This window comes from Chrysemys picta, chromosome 2 (assembly GCF_011386835.1).
Source record: "Chrysemys picta bellii isolate R12L10 chromosome 2, ASM1138683v2, whole genome shotgun sequence".
Classification (NCBI taxonomy): domain Eukaryota; kingdom Metazoa; phylum Chordata; order Testudines; family Emydidae; genus Chrysemys; species Chrysemys picta.
Genome location: NC_088792.1, coordinates 204,509,374 through 204,530,272, shown reverse-complemented (window position 1 = coordinate 204,530,272; position 20,899 = coordinate 204,509,374). Strand labels below are relative to the sequence as shown.

At 45.8% G+C, this 20,899-nt stretch overlaps 2 protein-coding genes across 15 annotated transcripts in view; one reads left to right on the top strand and one right to left on the bottom strand.

The window, feature by feature from the left end:
- Window positions 1–20,899, top strand: part of PTPRM (protein tyrosine phosphatase receptor type M) — a 712,166-nt gene that overhangs the window by 511,437 nt on the left and 179,830 nt on the right. The window lies entirely within an intron of this gene.
- Window positions 16,498–18,787, bottom strand: LOC135981685 (uncharacterized). Its single transcript, XM_065585260.1, has 2 exons — window positions 18,062–18,787; window positions 16,498–17,067 (listed from the first exon to the last, which is right to left on the bottom strand). The coding sequence occupies exons 1-2, from the start codon at window positions 18,636–18,638 to the stop codon at window positions 16,592–16,594; spliced, it is 1,053 nt and encodes a 350-aa protein (XP_065441332.1). The 5' UTR covers window positions 18,639–18,787; the 3' UTR covers window positions 16,498–16,591.

The window sequence follows — 20,899 nt, the reverse complement described above, 5'->3', positions numbered from 1 at the left end:
CACTTTTCAGATTTCAGTAGGAAATCTGCTTAATTTTCATAGTGTCAACAGATAATTTTAAATTAAATTAAAGCAAATATTCTGAGGCACTCTGCCTTGTCACGCATACTTTAACAAACCAGTTCTTAGAGAGCCCTATTTCTCTGTGTAGGTGGCTTGAGTTTAGAAACAACAACAAAACATTACTTTACATGGCCAATCTATTCTCAATCAACCAGGAGCTTCTCTCTCTCTCTCTCAAGGTACCTCTCCACTGCAATAGGACACTTGCAGCTGTCCTGTGCCAGCTGACTCACTGGCGGGGGGAGGGCGGAGGGGACTCAGGCTGCGGGGCTGTTTAATTGCGATGTAGACTTCCGGGCTTGGGCTGCAGCCCAAACTCTGGCACCCTTCCACCTCAGAGGCTTGTTTTAACCTTGGCAAAGAACTCCAAATTATATTATTTATAGTCAACAAAAACTTTCACTGTGTTTGAGGCATTAGCTCAGGGAATCATGTGGACTCTGTCTCTGGCAATCTGCCACCAGCATAGTTGGATTTGGTCGGTTCATTGTATTTCCCGTAGAAATGTATTATTATTTTTTTAAAATTGCTGCCCTAAATGTTTTAGACAATGCAAGGTACTATCCTTGCCCAGTAGAGCTTACAATGCCTCCCCCCCCCTTTTTTTAATCTTTAGTGGTCCAAGAAAAGGTTGTGTCATCTTGTTCTGTATTTCTGCTATCTTTCATCACCTATTATTTGTGGGCCAGAATATTCATATATGTTGGTGTAGCTAGGGCAAAAAATTGCAGAAGAAATAGTCCTTTTGTGTTTCAAGCCTTCGGATTAGTTGTCAAAAGCTCCCAATCAAAATTAACTAATTATCATCTACCATCATTTCTTTTTAGTCATACTGGCCTCCAAAGTATTCATGCTACAGGACCTCTGGACTGTATACTCCTCCATAAGTACTTATACAGCCCTGCCTGTTTGTGAAAAGAGCAAAATTCTGTGTACACTGTACTCTTTGGTTAACCCTTTCACCAATTCTTTTATAAGCTCCCAGACGCTTGGTTTCAATACAGTTTTCAATAACTGGTGGTCTATTTCTTTGAGAAATTTCCACTTTACAGATATTACAGTCATCTTTAGCAGCATTACTTTGCCTCATTGAGGGAAATTACCATACAGTGCTTCTCTTTATTGCTTATTCTGGCCTTAGAGCTTCAAAATAGAGGTCTTGCACCAAATAGGCCAAAATAGCTGTTTTTAAACATTGAATGACCAAGCAAGAGCCGTGCAGGACACACACACAGGACGAAAGATAGATTTACACAGCAACAAGAAACAGTCCAGTGATTATCCAGGATTTGTACATTTTTAAGAGTCATCATTCACCTAACTCTGAATAATCCCCAAGGAGCTGGATTCATGTACCACTTTTAGGTACTGCTGGCCCTTTACTTACCAATAAAATGTTCACAGAATCTTGGCCACACTCACTTCTCCAAAAGCACCTGTTTTGTCACTCTGTGTCCTAGAATGCTGGTTATCCCCGTTATAAAATAACTTTTTGTTCTGTCCGTGGCTGTGAGGGGGACAAAGTTACACATGTGCCAGTTTTGTGTCATGTGTACACAGACCATCCCCAGGCAGTCAGATGTCAAGGCCAGGTTAAATAGAAAGGCCAAAGCTCTAGAAGTTCAGATATGTAACTTTGCTCCATCTAGCAAAAGTGACTTGGCAGCTGCACTTTGTAGTTTCTTTCTTTTGGAATGTGTGATTTTGCTTTGATACCAGCCCTTAATCTATTATTAATGCAGTTGTATGTAGATCAAAACTGAGATCCTTAGTCACATCAGAAAAGAATTCTAGTCTATTTTTACATAATTTGATGTTCAATCCAGAAGGAAATGAAGTGCAAGGACACTAATGTGGGGTATTGTACATCCCTATTCCTCTTTTACAAACTGTACTCTGTGACTCTGAAGATGAGTGTTTGTGTATGCTGTCCATATGGTACAATAACCCTCCTTAGATTTTTATCTGAAGAACTTGTAGGTGATAAGTATCTCCTTTTTTCCCCCCCTATGGTGAGTTGCATCTTTTTATCAAGCTTAAGCATTAGAATCTGAAACTTTCTTGAATGACATCTAAATAAACTTTTGTTATGTTAAAAAGTTCATCATTAGCCTGTATTCACCAGCTTTTCAACATTAACAGGGTTGATTCAGTCCCTCAAATAACATCATTATCATATGTAATTATAGCAAGGCTGTTCATGCCATTGTAGTTAACATTATGTCAGCACTTCCATTCTAAATCCTGTTTTTTCAAGGGTTTATGACTGAGCCATAAAATTTTGCTCTAGGAAGAAGTTTGACCTACTACAGCTTCACCTTTGAACAATCATTCTGTTCTTTCTTTGTTGTTGTTGTGGCTGTTTTTAGTTTAGGCATTTTGCTTATTTGTAATTCTGGAAAACAAGCCGCTCATTCCTTTAAACTGCACTTTTTAAACTCAACACTTACAACTGTAAGATGAAACTTTGGAATTCCCTCATGGATTGGATTGTAATTGGATTTTAATTCTGCTTTTTAATAATTATATATTAAGGCATATGGCATATGCAATAAATTTTGCCAGCTTCCCTGTAAGAAGCCTTTGTAACAACATATACACATGAGAAATTAAAGATGGCAAGCTATTAATGTCTGAAAGTTGGCAATAGCACCGGCCTAAATATCCTTGTGGCGTGGCGACGACTCACCGGCGTGGCACCTCCTGCTGGTCGTCCTGGGAATTAGCTCTTCCAGCCCAGAGCGCCCTCTGCAGGCCGCTGTCTCGCCTGCCGCTGGCCCCCATGTCCCTACCAGACCCTGCTGCCCCTCTACATCAGGGTTCTGCCCCCAGCAGCAACCCACAATCTGGGTCTCCCCAGTCAGGGGAACCACCTACCCCCACCTTGCCTCAGTGGCTACTGCCAGTCACCATCTAGCCCCCACTCATTGGGGCAGACAGCAGTCTGTCAACCACTCATCATCGGCAAGGGGGGTTGGACCAGCTGCCTCTACCTATTCCAGGGCTGCCCCTCTGCAGCCCTAGTACCCTTGTGGGCCCTTAACTCGGCCTGCAGCCTGGGGCTTAGCTAGGCTGGAGCTCCCCAGCTCCCTCTGCCCTTTCCCAGGACTGTTCCACCCTAGGTATCCTCCTCAGCTTCCCAGGCAGCCAAGTCCTTCTCTCTCTCTCTCTCTCTAAGAGGCAAGAGAGAGTCTCTCAGTCTCTGGCCCTCAGTCGTCTTATAGGACCAGCTGTGGCCTGATTGGGGCGTCGACCCACTTGTGGCTGCTTCCCCCGATCAGCCTCACATTTCTCCGCCACAGCCCTCTCCAGGGCTGCTTTAACCCCCTCAGGGCAGGAGCAGGGTGACCACTCCGCTACAATCCTGTTCATTATGGACCATACCATTATTTGGAGGTGTGAGCCCTTCCTGCAGTGCCCTCTCACTGTCTCCTATATGCTGACTCCACTTTCCTGCACAGACCCACTCGGGAGCCCAGGCCTTTCCTTTCAGCCTCTAATCTGCCTTCCTGCTCTCTTCTCCTGCTGATTCCCAGTCTAACAAACATGTTGGTATCTTGAAGTCCTGGGAATCAGAGCACAGTAAGAGGAAATATCAGGGACATGGAGGAGATGCCTACTAAGGGAAGGCAGATCCAGTTGAAACTTACTGAAAGTAAAAGTTTCCATCTGACCCTGTTCCCGGGCCAGAAAACTTCTCTCCCAGAACTGGACTCTTAAACCCAGGAAATAATTAGCCAATATCCTATGTGTAAGCAGGGGAATGGTCTTGCTATTGTGGGGAACTTTCCTGGCTTATACACTGCCCTGGTGAAGTGGGCTAGTGAAAGGATCTGAGTCCTCGCTCCTACTTCCTTTACCCCAGTGGGTCTCAAACTTTTTTTTACTGGTGACCCCTTTCACGTCGCAAGCCTCTGGGTGCAACCCCCCTCCCAATAAGTTAAACATATTGTTTTAATATATTTAACACCATTATAAAAGCTGGAGGCAAGAGGGGTTTGGGATGGAAGTTGACAGCTCGCAACCCTCCATGTAATGACCTTGCGACCACTGAGGGGTCCCGATCCCCAGTTTGAGAACCCCTGCTTTACCCGGAGGCCTGCCTGACCTCAAGGGCTCCCCTTCCACTCTCCCATGTGGCAGAGTCCTCGGAACCCCAACAAGCCTGGGCCCAGGATTCCTGGGGGGCTCGACCCCCAACTGTCTAGTGGTCACTTAGGACAGGGGCTAGGGTGTCCCCACTCCAGGGTGCTCTCTCTGCACTGGACACTTCCCTGACCCACTGATCACTACATACAGTTCAAAGCAAATACAATTTATTAAACAGCAACCAATTAAAAAAAATAAGAAAAAAAGTCTCTTTATTGCTCTGTGGCACGGAGACATCACAACCAGCCATCTCTGGAATGCGAGGGAAGTTCAGTCTGTTCCTCACATGTCCCAGGCCTCCTTCTCAGGCCCTGGCTGTGCTGCAGGGATGCTGCAGGTCGGACACTTGCTCTGGCGGTGGCCACACGCCCATAGGCTTCTTCCCAGCGTCACCTTCACCCTGTCGGGGTTACGATCTCCCTCCAAGTCTGGCCTGCAAGGCGTCTTGGCTGGGGGCATTTCCCTGCACTGGGTCAGCTGCTCAGAGTCCACCTCGCTTTCCCAGCTGCTCACCACACCTGGCTCCAGACTGCTCCAGCTCCACTCTGTCTCAGCACTGCTGCTCTGCCTCCAGCTCCCTGGGCTGCTTCTCTAGCTCTGGTTGCTACAGCTCTCCTCCCAGCACCGGTCTGCTCTCCAGGCTGCTTCTGTGACTCTGCTCCCAGCTCTGACCTGCTTTTCTGACCCCTTTGGCTGGCATGGTTCTGCTTCCCAGCTCAGCTTGGGCCCCTGCTCTCTCCCTAGCTCGGCCCCACTTGATCCCAGGCAATTCCAGCTCACCCAGAGTATGGGACCCACCCTGGCCTCCTGACTCCCTGATTAGCCTGTCCACCCTTGTCAATGAGACTGACCTGGAGCATTGGCCTCTCCCCATTGTTCCTGGGGACTGTCAGTCTCAGAGTCCTGATTTCCCATCGACCCTTCCCCTTCCTTTTGGTACTGGGAGAAAGCCAACCAAACTCCCCCCTCTCCCTCCACCCGTTGAATTTTAGGAAGGGGCCAACAGTCCTCTTATATATGGTTTAAAATTCCTGGTGATTCAGGAGTACAGATATGCTGTGGGAGGAGAGAGAGCTTAAACCTTTCTTCCTCTTCTTCAGATCACTGTGGCCTGGCTCAACCCATGCACATCCACACTGCAGGTCAACTGACTGACATTGTTGCTGTGAATAGGTTGGCGTGGTGTGAAACTAGGACCTGTAGCCCAAAGGTCATGATTATTTTATGTAACATAGACCAGTGCAAGGCAATGAGGTGTTGCAAGGTGGAGTGCCAACTCAGTTATAATATTATGGATGTCTGAGAATTTCGTACAGTAGCTAATTTACCAGTGAAATACATAAATTTAGCAACATTTTTTTTTCTATTTGCATTTGGGAGCTTGTATGCAGATGGCAATTTTATGCTTATATCTAATATCTATAAGAATTTTCCTCTGCCTGATTTCTTTTCAATGTCTCTTTGCAAAGCATGTCAGCTTTTCATCTTGGAAGCTAAAAATAAATGTTATACCAGAATCAGAGGAGATTGAAATTAGGGGTTGATTCATAAATAGAAAAAAGAAATTACACAAGCTTTTATTAATTATTCTATGGATATTTTTTTGTTGGTGGGAATGAGTATGTTGAGCATCTAGTATTTTTTCTAAAGAAAGTAAAATATCTAAATCTATGTGATTTTGCACATTGCATCTGTATACTCCACAGCCATGTGGAATCTCTCTTTTGGTGTTATAATTGTAAGAGAAGACAACATATCCACAGCTGGAATTTTTGCTCCCCTTCATTGTGGCAGCAGCAGCTGTTGTCTTCCTTTATAGCATTAAACCAACCCATAATTTCGAAGTAAACTCTGCCAGAAATGTGAATGTGAATACCGATATTTTATACTGAACAGGGTCTCTAAGGCTTTCTGAACATCAGGGCAGTGTGTTAGAATGCAAAACCAAATGGTATTCTCACATCGCTGTGGTTTCTATGAATTGTTTATACTTTACCTCTAGAATAATAGGACAGCCTCCTGTGAAACTTACAGGTGGTAAATGAGTTAACAATGAAGACATAATAAAGTGGGCATTACCCTGTGCTGGGAAAAGTAAAGCGGACTAATCTGTAATCCCTTCAGTTATCCTGAAGTTAGTGGTGATGTTGCTATATGTAGTTGTATTCAGGAAATGCAATGTTCACTTCATTGTTGAGTATCCTATTAGTGAGGTTAAAAGCAGAGGTGCACTGACCAATGGTTTCATTTCCACAAATAATATGATGTGGCGTCATAAAAGATTGCATTTCTATAGCACAGCGGTTCTCAAACTGTGAGTTGGGACCCCAAAATGGGTTGCCACCCCAGTTGCCAGGGCTGGTGTTAGACTTGCCAGGGCCAAAGACCGAGCCCCACTGCCTGGGGTCCAAGCCCCACCATGCAGGGCCAAAGCCAAAGCCCAAGCCCCACCTCCTGAGGCTGAAGTTGAACCACGAGAGCTTTAGCCCTGGGGGGCGGGGCTCAGGTTACAGGCCCCTTGCCCGGGGCTGAAGCCCTTGGGATGGCAGGGCTCAGGATTCAGTCCCCCACTTCTGGGGTTGTGTAGTAAATTTTTATTGTCAGAAGGGGGTCGGGGTGCAGTGAAGTTTGAGAACTGCTGCTTATAGCAAATTTCATTAAGGATTTCAAAATGAATTAAGCTTCACAAAGCCCATGTGAGTTACTGTAGATAAGTAGTAATGTACATATTTATGTACATCAGTGGCACATCCAAAAACAGAACTCAAGAATCTCGATTCTCCTGCTCAGAAGTGCAACCTTTTAGCCAAGTGTGACTCACAAACTTCTACAGAGAAGCACTTTGCTCCCCACTCAACTTTTTGTATATGGAGATGTGGCCTGCAGATGCTATTAGTCCTGACATGTAATGCTCCACTTTGATCCAATAAAAGATCATTTGAGTCATGATAAAGCATTGTGTGCTGAGACCCATAGTATCTGACCTTCGCACCTAGGGTGACCAGACAGCAAGTGTGAAAAATCGGGACAGTGGGTGTGTGTGTGTGTGGGGGTAATAGGAGCCTATGTAAGAAAAAGACCCCAAAACCAGGACTGTCCCTATAAAATCGGGACATCTGGTCACCCTATTCGCACCTAACTATTAAATATGAAGGCAGCTGCAATCTGCTTCATTTTATTCAGCCTAAGTGCAGCCATTATTTGTTAAAAAATCGTTGTTTAAAATCAGATATGTTATTCTCACATTTAAGATTATGTCAGATCTAAGAGTAAGGTAAATAAAACAGAACTGCATAAGAAGCTAGCATTCAGCTAGTTCTCCGATAGTTTACTTTTAGCAAACTGGCTTTCTTTCTGAAAAGACCAATTAAATTGGAGAAAAGCTGACTCCAGCTAAAACAGCTTCTTATTAAGAAAAGCAACCTACCATGGCAATTTTGTAGTACTGGTTTGTTTTGACGTCAACTATTTTTCTCTTGACAGCTGTCAGTGAATTCATGTTCACGTGATATTTACACTCATTATTCAGCTGGCAATTAAAAGGCTATTTCTGATATCAAGCAGCTATATCTCAGCTTCCAACTCAACTGAACCCCATTCCTTATGCCTTTTGTTTGCGAAACACCTTGCTTCACTTTGCAGACATTCCGAACATTTGGTGATACAGTGAGACTGCAGTGTGGTTTCAAAGAGAGTTTTTTTTCATTGCCTGCAAAACTGTTAATCGCTTGAAGACCAGTTGCATAAATGGGATTTTTGCAGCAAGTGTGTCCGTATACTCATGCCAGCCAAGTGGAAAGTGAATTTTTAATACTTTTTGTTGTTGTGGAGATAGATGTCAGCAGATGAGTAACAAAAAGCAAACAAAACAAAATAAATCAGATGGAGGATGTTGCAGACACCAATGTAGCACCACAATCAACACCCTGTACTGAAAACAAGTAACACAGTAAGGAACAGGATGCATTCAATCTGTTGCATAATAACGTACCGGGGCAGAGTGTGCTGGAGAAAAGCCTAGAAATAAACATACTTTATGAATAGGAACTTCTTGGCTCGTGGTAGCTATGGGTATTTATTAGGCCTTATTTATTTGTTGTGACTATAGCACAGGAGTGATTTTTGCCTACTCCGTCTGGATATACCACAGACAGGAAGTAGCATGACCAGAGCCAATACATCCAAATTATTCCATCTGTTGAGACTAAATGTAGAACTCTACTCCATGAATAACATCTTTATGATGCTTTTCTTTTAATTTCATTCTGTTGAAATAGTGCTTTTCTTATGCTAGTATGTGCTAATAGCATGTGCTTAAAGTGATGCAGTGTTTAAATGTGGCTATACTCAAGTTGTTTTCTCTCATTTATGATATTCGAGCAGCAAGAGCTTCCTATCCAGTTAGAATATAGTTTCCTCTCAAATGCATGTTTCATTCTGACATAAGTGTTGAAAGGAAGAGTCAATTTATTTCTTATTTATCTGTCTAATCTGTCTCTTTATATTGTATGTATCTGAGTGCCTCTCCATTCCTGATAGAGATAATGCCCTTGTTTTTGAAGGAAAACAAATTTTCAATCTAAGTGTATCTGTACTTCTTTTCTGGTCACATAAAAACCTTTGGTGTGAAGTCAGTCAGAACAAAATAATACTCATTATCGGGATATTTGAGGAGAGCAGGAATGGAAGTGGCCTCTCTCTGAGTCTCTGGCTCCAGAGGGGGGTGATATACCACCTGCAGCAGGTTCCCGCTGAATATCCAGATCCAGGGAAGAGCATAGCCATCAGGGGACTCCTTCTGAATATCCTTTTTCAGAGCACAATCCTCCTTTAGTCACATGTGGCCTATAGAAAGACTGTTTCTCTATTGGATGTAGCCCGCTTTCTCCATTCAGATCATATAAATTCTGGGCCAGCGCGTCAGCGTGTGTAAACAGATGTAATTCCATTGATGTATTTTCTGTCAGAGCTGTGTAAGACATTTGGAGGTGCCTTTGAGAAGGAAGCCACAGTGCTCAGAGTCTGGCATTGGACCCAGTAGAGAAAGAGAGGCTAGAGCAGTGGTCTCCAAACTTTTTTAATCACGCACCCCTATCGGTAAAAAAATTTTGAGCACGCACCCCCTGCCTCACCGAAGCACTCAGCCTCCCACCCAAACTGCCGAAGCGCAAAAAAAAAAAAAAAAAAAAAAGTTGCGTACTGAGTCAGTTCCCTCTCCTGGCTTAAGTCAGAGCACCCTGAAGTCTACTCTAAGTTGTATTTTAGCAGACCCAAGTGGATGAGGTAGAGGGATGCCCTGGCCATGTCCACTTTGCTCCAACCACACCCCATACACCAGCACTAGGATTGGGGATAGCATCTCATCTGGCTCTGTATTGGCAGAAATTTCCTCCCCCCCCCCCCCCCCCATTCTACACTGGGGCAATTGTCTTATGGCTAATTATGCTAACCTTAAAGATAGATCCCCTCAGCAGCATGGCACAGAGTGGTCAAAGCAGGGGCGGCTCCAGGCACCAGTGCACCAAGCGCGTGCCTGAGGCGGTAACTGCCGGTCGCTGTGAGGGCGGCAGTTAGGCTGCCTTCGGTGGCATGCCTGTGGGAGGTCCGTCGGTCCCGCGGCTTCGGCGACAATTCGGCGGCAGGTACACCGAAGGCGCGGGACCGGCGGACCTCCCGCAGGCATGCCGCTGAAGGCTGCCTGACTGCCGCGCTTGGGGCGGCAAAGAACATAGAGCCGCCCCTGGGTCAAAGAGTGGTCACTAGCTATCTGGCCTGCTGAGTCAGAAAATCATGAAAGCCATCTTACCAGAATAAACAGAGAAAGCTTACAAGGAAATCCTGTATCAATTCTGTTAAATATATTCAGCAGAGAGTCCTGGACCTGTTACAATACAGCGAGGAGCTGGCATAGTCTAAGAGCCCAAACTCATTCCTAAGTTCTCCTGCTGGGTCTGTTTTTGACACGTAACCTCTCAATATCTCAGTTACCCTCTCTCTGAAATGAAAATAATAATATTACCTAATAATGATATCTGGGGCTCCATGAGAAATCAGACATGTATCACCTACAGTGGTGGTTAATTTACCGCAGCAGTTAATGTACTTCCCATTCTAATTATATGGAATATCACAAACACTGAAGTAAGCATCAGTTTTTAAAGGTGTTCACTGTATATCCCCCACAGATATGTTGTGAGGAATCATCCATTAATCTTTGTCCTGAACTCTGAAGATAGTTAGCACTCATATAATATTTTGTATTTTTTTTATTTGTTACTGGGCATGGCTATCAGTTGTAAGTGAGAGCCAATTGTATACAAGGTTAGATAAAAGAAATAATTTTATTTCAATTATATTAGAGCCTTCAATGATTCAAAGAAGGTTCGTTACTAACAAAGGCTATTAGTTTTCACTATAAATTACCAGAGTTTCATGCGCCAACCCTGCCCTCAGTGTTCAGCTAAACACCCATTCTTCATCATCACCAAAAATGCCGTAAAGCTCTTTAGTTTAATTGATTGCGTAGTCATGTGTAGCTGGCACAATAGCATGAGACACCATATTGGTACATGAGGATATTGGCACATTATCTATTAATGTGTGTGCTGAAGGGTGTTTAAGTATGTACCACAAAGTGCAATACAACAAGCCCAGTGGGATAAATTAAAGAAGTTGCCAGTCTTCACTTTGACTCTTTGACTTCACGTTACAGCTTGAACATTTGTTAAACAATTGTGGTGCCTGGGAAGTGCAAGTAAATGAAAGGTGGCCACTGGAATGGATTTGAAGTGACATGTCACAACTTTATTAACTTCGCCCTGGGTAGGGGCACTATATACTCACCCATTTCACATACCAGGCATTTCACAGGGTAAAGTACATGCTTATAGGGCATACATATTATCAATAATGTGGGGTGAATCCCTCAGCCTAGTCCTCAGCTCACTTCTGAATCCTCTAGCCCTCCCCTTTGTGAGTGGGGTACAGGACCTCAGTCTCTGAAGACTTCAGGCCTCCCCTTCTCCTTATAGGCACAGGGTCCACCAGCAAAATCCCAGGTCTCGTTTATCTCTTTATTCTTTATGGTTCACCGCTCAGGCCAATGGGGGCTGCGGGAAGCGATGCGGGCCGAGGAATGAGCTGGCCGCCACTTCCCGCCGCCCCCCATTGGCCTGGAGCAGCGAACCGCGGCCAGCGGGCGCCGCGACCAGTCAAACCTGCGGACGTGGCAGGTAAACAAACCAACTCAGCCCACCAGAGTGCTTACCCTGACGGGCTGCGTGCCAAAGGTTGCCGATCCTTGGTCTAATGGATGGGGGGAACCAGTAGATCTGATGTATCTTGATTTTTAGTAAGGCTTTTGACACAGTCCCTTGTTACATTCCCATAAGCAATCTAGGGAAATATGGTGTACATTAAATTACTATAAGGTGAATTGAATAATGAAGCGAAGAGTATGCTTATAAAATTTTCAGATGACACCAAGTTGGGAAGGATTGCAAGCACTTTCCAGGATAGGATTAGAATTCAGAATTACCTTGGGAGAAATGGAAGAATTGGACTGAATTCAACAAAATGAAATTCAATAAAGGTAAGTGCAAAGTACTTCACTTTGGAAGGAAAAATGCACAACTACAAAATGGGAATAACTGGATGGGTGGTAGTACCGCTGAAAAGAATCAGGGGGTTATAGTGGATTACAAATTGAATATGAGCCAATAACGTGATGCAGTTGCAAAAAAGGCTAATATTGTTGTATTATTGGGTCATATCAACCAAGTGTTATATGTAAGAAACGAGAGGTAATTGTCCTGCTCTACTCAGCACAGATATACTCAGCTGTAGTCCTGTGCCCAATTCTAGGCCCCACATTTTAGGAAAGATATGGACAAATTGAAGGGAATTCAGAGGAGAGCAACTAAAGTTGATGATAAAAGGTTTAGAAAACCAGACCTGTGAGGAATGGTTGAAAGAACTGGGCATGTTTAATCTTGAGAAAAGAACACTGAGGAGGGACCTGATAACAGTTTTCATATATTGAAGAGGACTGTGATCTATGCTTCTCCATGCCCACTGAAGGTAGGCCAAGAAGTAATCGGCTAAATCTGCAGCAAGGAAGATTTGAGTTAAATATTAGGGAAAACTGTCTAACTATAGTTAAGCTCTGGAATAGGTTTCCAAGGGGATGTCATATTTGGAGGTTTTTAAGAACAGGTTGGAAAAACACCTGTCAGGGATAGTCTAGGTTTACTTGGTTCTTCTTCAGCTTAGGGGGCTGGACTTGATGACTTCTTCCAGCCCTACATTTCTGTAATTATTTTACACCTTGTTATGATCATAGAATCATAGAATTGTAGAACTGGAAGAGACCCCTGTAAGTCATCTAGTCCAGTCCCCTGCACTCAAGGCAGGACTAAGTACAGTAACTTCTCACGTAACCTTGTAGTTTGTTCCTGAAAAATGCAACTTTAAGTGAAATGATGTTAAGCGAATCCAATTTCCCCATAAGAATTAATGTAAATAGGGGGGGTTAGGTTCCAGGGACATTTTTTTTTGCCAGACAAAAGGCATTATATACATTTTAAACAAGCAATTTAATACTACATTGGGGGGGAGTAGTGTGCACGTGCTGTGTGTTTACCAACATACTGTACATACAGTACAGTACTATAGTTGGGAGGTGCCCCCGCCTTACCCTACACAGGCACAGACCACTGGCACTGGAGATGAGGCAGGCAAGGAGGCTGAAGGTGCTGTAGGCTAGGAGAAGCACCTTGCACAGCAGCGGCAGCTTCCCCTACTCTGCAAGCACCAGGGGCGGAGGGCTCAACCCTCGGCCCGCCTACTCTCCCCCCTTCCCCCAAGCCCCCATTCTTGATCTGCCTCTTTTCCCCTCCGCACCTCCTTCCCCTTTACTTCCCACGCTGAATCCTCGCTCCTCCCCCTCCCTCCCCTCCCTTCTAAATGCCGCAAGCCAGCTGATTGCTTCCAGCAGGAGGCAGGGGAGGGAGAGCCTGCACGCAGAGTCCTCGCTCCTCCCTCCTGCCCCTGAAACACCGCAAGCCAGCTGATTGCCGTGGGCAGGGTGGGGAGGAGGAGGGAAGGCGCTGATCTGCGGGGTCTGCCGGCAGGCGGGAGGCGCTGTGGGGAGGGGGAGGGGCATAGGGAGGCTGCCAGCTGTGGAGAAAGCAGGCAGCCAAACAACGTAAGAGTGGAGCATTGCACAACTTTAAATGAACATGTTCCCTAATTGATCAGCAACATAACAACGAAACAACGTTAACCGGGATGACTTAAAGTGAGGAGTTACTGTAATATGTACACCATCCCTGAGAGGTGTTTGTCTAACCTGTTCTTAAAAACCTCCAATGATGGAGATTCCACGATCTCCCTAGGTAATTTGTTCCAGTGCTTAACTACCCTTACAATTAGGATGTTTTCCCTAATGTCTTGCCAAAATCTCCCTTGCTGCAGTTTAAGCCCATTACTTCTTGTCCTGTCCTCAGTGGTCAAGGAGAACAATTTATCACCGTCTTCTTTAATAACAACCCTTTACATACTTGAAGACTGTTATCATGTCCCCTCTCAGTCTTCTCTTTTCCAAAATAAACAAACCCAATTTTTTAAATCTTGTTTTCTATACCTTTAATCACTTCTGTTGCTCTCCTCTGGACTTTCTCCAATTTATTCACATCTTTCCCAAAGTGTGGTGCCCATAACTGGACAAAATACTCCAGTTGAGGCCTTATCAGTACAGAGATGAGTGGAAGAATTACTTCTTGTGTCTAGTTTACAACACTCATGTTAATACATCCCAGAATGATGTTTGCTTTTTTGCAACACTATTACATTTTGACTCGTATTTAGTTTATGATACACTATAACCCCCAGATCCCTTTCTGAAGTACTCCTTTTTAGTCAGTCATTTCCTATTTTATATTTGTGTAATTGATTATACCTTCCTAAGGCCTTGTCTACACTACGAGAGTAGTTCGATTTTACTTGCATCGAATTTTTGTAATCGATATTGCAAATTCGAACGTGTGTGTCCACACTAAGGACAGTAATTCGACTTTGTGCGTCCACACTAATGGTGAAAGCGTCGACATTCGAAGCGGTGCACTGTGGTCAGCTATCCCACAGTTCCCGCAGTCCCCTCTGCCCATTGGAATTCTGGGTGTAGCCGGCAATGCCTTCTGGGTAACAAAATGTGTCGAGGGTGCTTTTGGGTAACTGTCGTCATCCGTCCATCACTCCTGCCCTCCCTCCCTGAAAGCGCCGGCGGGAAATCATTTCGCGCACTTTTCCAGTCATTGACAGCGCGGACGCCACAGCACTGCGAGCATGGAGCACGCTGCGACCATCGCTGCAGTTGTGGCCGCTCTCAACGCCTCGCAGCTTATCATACAGGTTTCCCTGAGGCAGATGCAGAAAAGTCAGGCAAGGAGGCTACGGCACCGCGGTGATGTCCTGAAGTCTGAGAGTAGCACGGACCTGTCAGAAAGCAGGGGACCCAGCGCCGAGGACATCGCGGTGGCAATGGGTCATGTTGATGCCGTGGAACGGCGATTCTGGGCACGGGAAACAAGCACTGAGTGGTGGGACCGCATAGTGCTGCAGGTCTGGGATGAATCCCAGTGGCTGCGAAACTTTCGCATGCGGAAGGGAACTTTCCTTGAACTTTGTGAGTTGCTGTCCCCTGCCCTGAAGCGCAGTGACACCCGGTTGCGAGCTGCACTGAGTGTACAGAAGCGAGTGGCCATAGCCCTCTGGAAGCTTGCAACGCCAGACAGCTACCGGTCAGTCGCGAACCAGTTTGGGGTGGGCAAATCTACCGTGGGGGTTGTTGTGATGCAAGTAGCCAAGGCAATCGTTGATGTACTGCTGCCAAAGGTAGTGACCCTGGGAAACGTGGAGGCGATCATAGATGGCTTCGCAGCGATGGGATTCCCAAACTGCGGTGGGGCCATAGATGGAACTCACATCCCTATCCTGGCACCGGACCACCAGGCCACCCAGTACATTAACCGAAAGGGCTACTTTTCCATGGTGCTGCAAGCACTGGTGGACCACAGGGGACGTTTTACCAACATCTACGTGGGATGGCCGGGCAAGGTTCATGACGCTCGTGTTTTCAGGAACTCTGGTCTGTTTAGACGGCTGCAACAAGGTATTTACTTCCCGGACCACAAAATAACTGTTGGGGATGTGGAGATGCCTATAGTCATCCTCGGGGACCCAGCCTACCCGCTAATGCCCTGGCTCATGAAGCCCTATACTGGCACCCTGGACACTGAAAAAGAACTCTTCAACTACCGGCTGAGCAAGTGCAGAATGGTGGTGGAGTGTGCTTTTGGCCGTCTCAAGGGGAGATGGAGAAGCTTACTGACTCGCTGTGATCTCAGCGAAACCAATATCCCCATTGTTATAACAGCTTGCTGTGTGCTCCACAATCTCTGTGAGAGCAAGGGGGAGACCTTTATGGCGGGGTGGGAGGTTGAGGAAAATAGCCTGGCTGCTGATTACTCACAGCCAGACAGCCGGGCGATTAGAAGAGACCAGCGGGACGCGCTGTGCATCCGGGAGGCTTTGAAAGCAAAGTTCCTCAGTGAGCAGGGTAACCTGTGACTTTAAAGTTTGTGTACTGAGAAGCTAAACCTGCCCCCGTTTCTTTACCCAGGTAATGTTGACTATCTTATCCAGTTACATACCCCCTTCACCCCCCTTCCAACACACGTTGCGAAATAAAAATAGTTCAACTTTGTTAAAGCACACCGTTTTCTTTAATACTGTTTTCGCGGGAATTTTTTAAAACTGGGACGCAGACTGTGGTGCGGAGCGGGTGTAGTGTAGTGACGCGAATGCAGCTTCTAAACTCAAGGATTGACAGGCTCCGCTGCAGTGGGATGGTTGTTTCAACGGAGCCTGTCACCCCTCCTGATCGGGACTGTGTGTATGGGGGGGGTCTATGTGACTTTGTGGCAGGGGGAGGACGGTTACAGATCCCCTGCTGTGTGGCTCTGTGATCCTGCCTAAGGACCGCCGCTTAAGATCTGTAACTGCCCTCCCCTGCCACAAAGTCACAGAGCAACCCACCCCCCACCACATAACATGAAAACAACCTCCCAGACTAACCAGGGTAACTAGTCACTGCATCACTGCACTGTGTATGTGCCCTGCTGCTGTGCCTGCCCCCGACTATGTACCCTGCCAAAGGTGACTGTCCTGTCCAATTACCAACCCCCTTTCCCATCCTCCTCCAAAAGAACATGATTGAAACAGTAGTTTACAGAAACATATTTTTTATTATCAACTACACATGGCATTGGGAGGTGAAACTTGGACGGGGGCTTGTGTCAGGCGGGAAGGAAAGAACTGTTCAAATTTTGGGAAATGAGAGCCTTCTGCTACTAGAGCTCTCTGCAGGGGTGGAGTGAGAGTTAGCAGGGACTCTGCCGCCTCTCCTTCTTTGCACTTTGGGTGAGGTGGGTATGGGACTTGGTGGCAGGGGAGGGCGGTTATAGATGGACTGCAGCGGGGCTCTGTCCTCCTGCCTCCGTTCCTGCAGAACATCCACAAGGCGCCGGAGCGTGTCCGTTTGCTCCCTCAGTAGTCCAAGCAGCATTTGAGTCGCCTGCTGGTCTTCCTGCCGCCACCTCTCCTCCCGATCCATGTTGGCTTGGTGCATTCGGGTCAAGTTCTCCCGCCACTGGGTCTGCTGTGCTGCCTGGGCTTGGGAACAGGCCATAAGCTCAGAGAACATGTCCTCCCGTGTCCTCCTCTTCCTACGCCTAATCCGCGCTAGCCTCTGGGAGTGTGATTCCAGGCTAGGTTGTGAGACAGTCACAGATGGGGCTGTGGAAATGGGAAAAAGGGAGTGAATTCCTCAGAAAGAAAAATGTAGTTGTGAACAAAGAACATAGTCTTTCTCTGTGAACAAGACCATGCACAGCACCTATCACATGCGCACTCAGCACAAGGTCGAATTTTCGGCCTTCGCATTCAGTGCCTGGGGTCTTGCACAGCACATTTGAGAAGCGGGGCAGCACAACGGAATTTCTGTTGCAGGCAGACATGGTAAGCCGTACACTTGTGGCAGTTTAAAACTTTTAGATTACCACTGGCCTCATTTCACATTTAAAGCTATGTCAGTTCCTGCAGCCAGCAATCCGGCAAGCGGGAACTCTGCCCCTGTCCCACCCCCTCGCGGCTGTCCCCGGGAACGATCCCTTTCGGCTGCCCCTCTCCCGCCTCCACCGCGTGGCTAAAAACCAGCGGTTACAGTTCTGTCAAGGAGCGGGAAAGCAGTCCCAACACTAACATTCCCCTACCTAATTAAAAGCAGGTCACCATGGGCGACATCACCCTGATGAGGATCTCTGAGAGCGACAGACAGAGAATGCTCCGGGAAAGCCTCCAAAGACCAGGGCCGTATGCCGCCCTGCTATGCAGAGCAATGATTCCCGAGTACGTGATAGTCTCGTGGCGCGGCAACGTATCGTACTTCGGAGGACCCAATAAGGCCGCTCTCCCCAGGAACCTCATGGAACGGCTTTCAAGTTACCTCCAGGAGAGCTTCGTGGAGATATCCCAGGAGGACTACTGCTCTATCCCCGGACATATAGACCGCATTTTACTGTAGCTGCAGTAGCAGGGAATAAACAGTAGAGCGGCTTGTGCAGGACAATCACTGAAAACCGGACATTGCTAGATTTTTTTTCAAAACTTGCACTGCCCATGACTAAACCGTTAAGCGCATAGGGCACACTAATCATGAACAACCCATTCTTTAAATTGTTAATATTCCTGTTTTGTTAAAAATAAATGTTTAGATGTTTACAACACTTACTGGCTGATCCTTCACCAGATTCTGTGTCCGGGGTAACGGCTGGGGACGCTTCGTAGGGGATCTCTGTAAGGGTGATGAAGAGATCCTGGCTGTCGGGGAAATCAGCGTTGTGAGCGCTGCCGACTGCCTCGCCCTCCTCATCTCCTTCCTCATCTTCCACGTCCCCTAACATGTCCGAGGAACCGGCCGTGGACACTACCCCATCCTCAGAGTCCACGGTCACTGGTGGGGTAGTGGTGGCGGCCGCACCGAGGATGGAATGCAGTGCCTCATAGAAACGGGATGTCTGGGGATGGGATCCGGAGCGTCCGTTTGCCTCTTTGGTCTTCTGGTAGCCTTGTCTCAGCTCCTTGATTTTCACGCGGCACTGCGTTGCATCCCGGCTGTATCCTCTCTCTGCCATGTCTTTAGAGATCTTCTCGTAGATCTTTGCATTCCGTCTTTTGGATTGCAGCTCGGAAAGCACGGACTCATCGCCCCACACAGCGATGAGATCCAAGACTTCCCGATCAGTCCATGCTGGGGCCCTCTTTCTATTCACAGACTGCACGGCCATCACTGCTGGAGAGCTCTGCATCGTTGCCAGTGCTGCTGTGCTCGCCACGATGTCCAGACAGGAAATGAGATTCAAACTGGCCAGACAGGAAAAGGAATTCCAATTCAAATTTTCCCGGGGCTTTTCCTGTGTGGCTGGTCAGAGCATACGAGCTCGCACTGCTGTCCAGAGCGTCAACAGAGTGGTGCACTGTGGGATAGCTCCCGGAGCTATTAGCGTCGATTTCCATCCACACCTAGCCTAATTCGACATGGCCATGTCGAATTTAGTGCTACTCCCCTCGTCGGGGAGGAGTACAGAAGTCGAATTAAAGAGACCTCTATGTCGAACTAAATAGCATCGCAGTGTGGACGGGTGCAGGGTTAATTCGATGTAACGGCGCTAACTTCGACATAAACGCCTAGTGTAGACCAGGCCTAAGTGTAGTACTTTGCATTTGTTCTTATTGAATTTCATCCTGTTTATTTCAGACCATTTCTCCAGTTTGTCAAGATCATTTTGAATTCTAATCCTGTCCTCCAAAGTGCTTGCAACCCAGTCCGGCTTGATATCATCTGCAAACTTTAAACGTGTATTCTATACGTCTTGATCCAAATAATTTATGAGGATATTGAATAGAACTGGACCCAGGACAGATCCCTGAGGGACCCTATTCAATATACCCTTCCAGCTCGATTGTGAATCATTGATGATTATTCTCTGAGTATGGTTTTCCAACCAATTGTGCACCCACTTTTAAAGTAGGTTCATCTAGGCTGTATTTCTCTGGTTTGTTTGTGTGACATATCTCAACTTTAGTAAGGCTTTTGATACTATCACATCTACTGCTTCTCCCCATCCACAAGGCTTGCTGCCCTGTCAAAGTAGGATATTAGGCTATTTTGACATGCTTTGTTCTTGACAAATCCATGTTGACTCTTACTTATTTTATTTTTTTCTGTGTGCTTACAAATTAATTATTTACTCCATTATCTTAAGCTGACTGGTCTATAGTTCCCTGGGTTGTCCCTGTTCCCCTTTTTATAGATAGGTACGATATTTGCCGTTTTACAGATCTCAGTTACATCTCCTGTCCTCCACAAGTTCTCAAAGATAATTGCTAATGGCTCAGAGATCTCTTCAGCCAGTTCCTTAAGTATTCTAGTATGTATTTAATCAGGCCCTACCAACTTGAAGACATCTAACTTGTCTAAATAATACTTAACTTGTTCTTTTCCTATTTTAGCATCAGATTCTACCCCATTTCACTGATGTTCATTGGGTTAATTGTCCAATCACTGCTTACTTTTTTTTGGTAAGAACTGAAACAAAAAAGGCATTTAACATTTGGGCCATTGCTTCATTTTTTTGTTATTGTCTTTCCCCCCTCATTGAGTAATGGGCCTACCCTGTCCTTGGCCTAAGTTTTGTTTCTTATGTATTTGTAAAATGTTTTCTTTTTAACCTTTATGCCCCTAGATAGTTTAATCTCATTTTTTGCCTTGGCCTTTCTAATTTTGTCCCTATGTGCTTGTGTTGTATTTTTTATATTCACCCTTTGAAATTTGTCCTAGTTTCCACTTTTTGTATAACTCTTTTTTTTTGAGTTTGTAATTGAAGATCTCCTGGATAAGCCAGGGTGGTCTCCTACCATAATCTCTATTTTTCCTACACATTCAGATAGTTTGCTTTTGGTCACTTAATAATGTTTCTTTGAAAAACTGCCAACTCTCCTGAACTCTTTTTTCCCTTTGACTTGCTTCCCATAGGATCTTACCTACCAATTTTCTGAGTTTGCTATAATCTGGCTTCTTGAAGTCCATTGTCTTTATTCTACTGTTTTCCCCCATCACTTAGAATCATGAACTCTATCAAATCATAATCACTTTTACCCAAGCTGTCTTCCACCTTCAAATTCTCAACTAGTTCCTCCCTGTTTGATGGAATCAACTCCAGAACAGCCTCTCCCCAAGTCACTTTCTCCACCTTCTGTAATAAAAAGTTGTCTCCAGTGCATTCCAAGAACTTGTTTTATAATCTGTGCCCTGCTGTATTATTTTCCGAACAGATATCTGGGTCCCCAATCACTACCAAGTCCTATGTTTTGGATGATGATATTTGTTTTTTTAAAATCTCAGCCACCTTTTCTTTCTGGTTAAGTGGTCTGTAGTAGACACCTTCCATGACATCACCTTGTTTTTTTATGCTTTTTAATCTTACCCAGAGACTTTCAACAGTTCTGCCTCCCACTTCTATCTCAACCTCAGTGCAAGTGTGTACATATTTGATATACAAGGCAACAC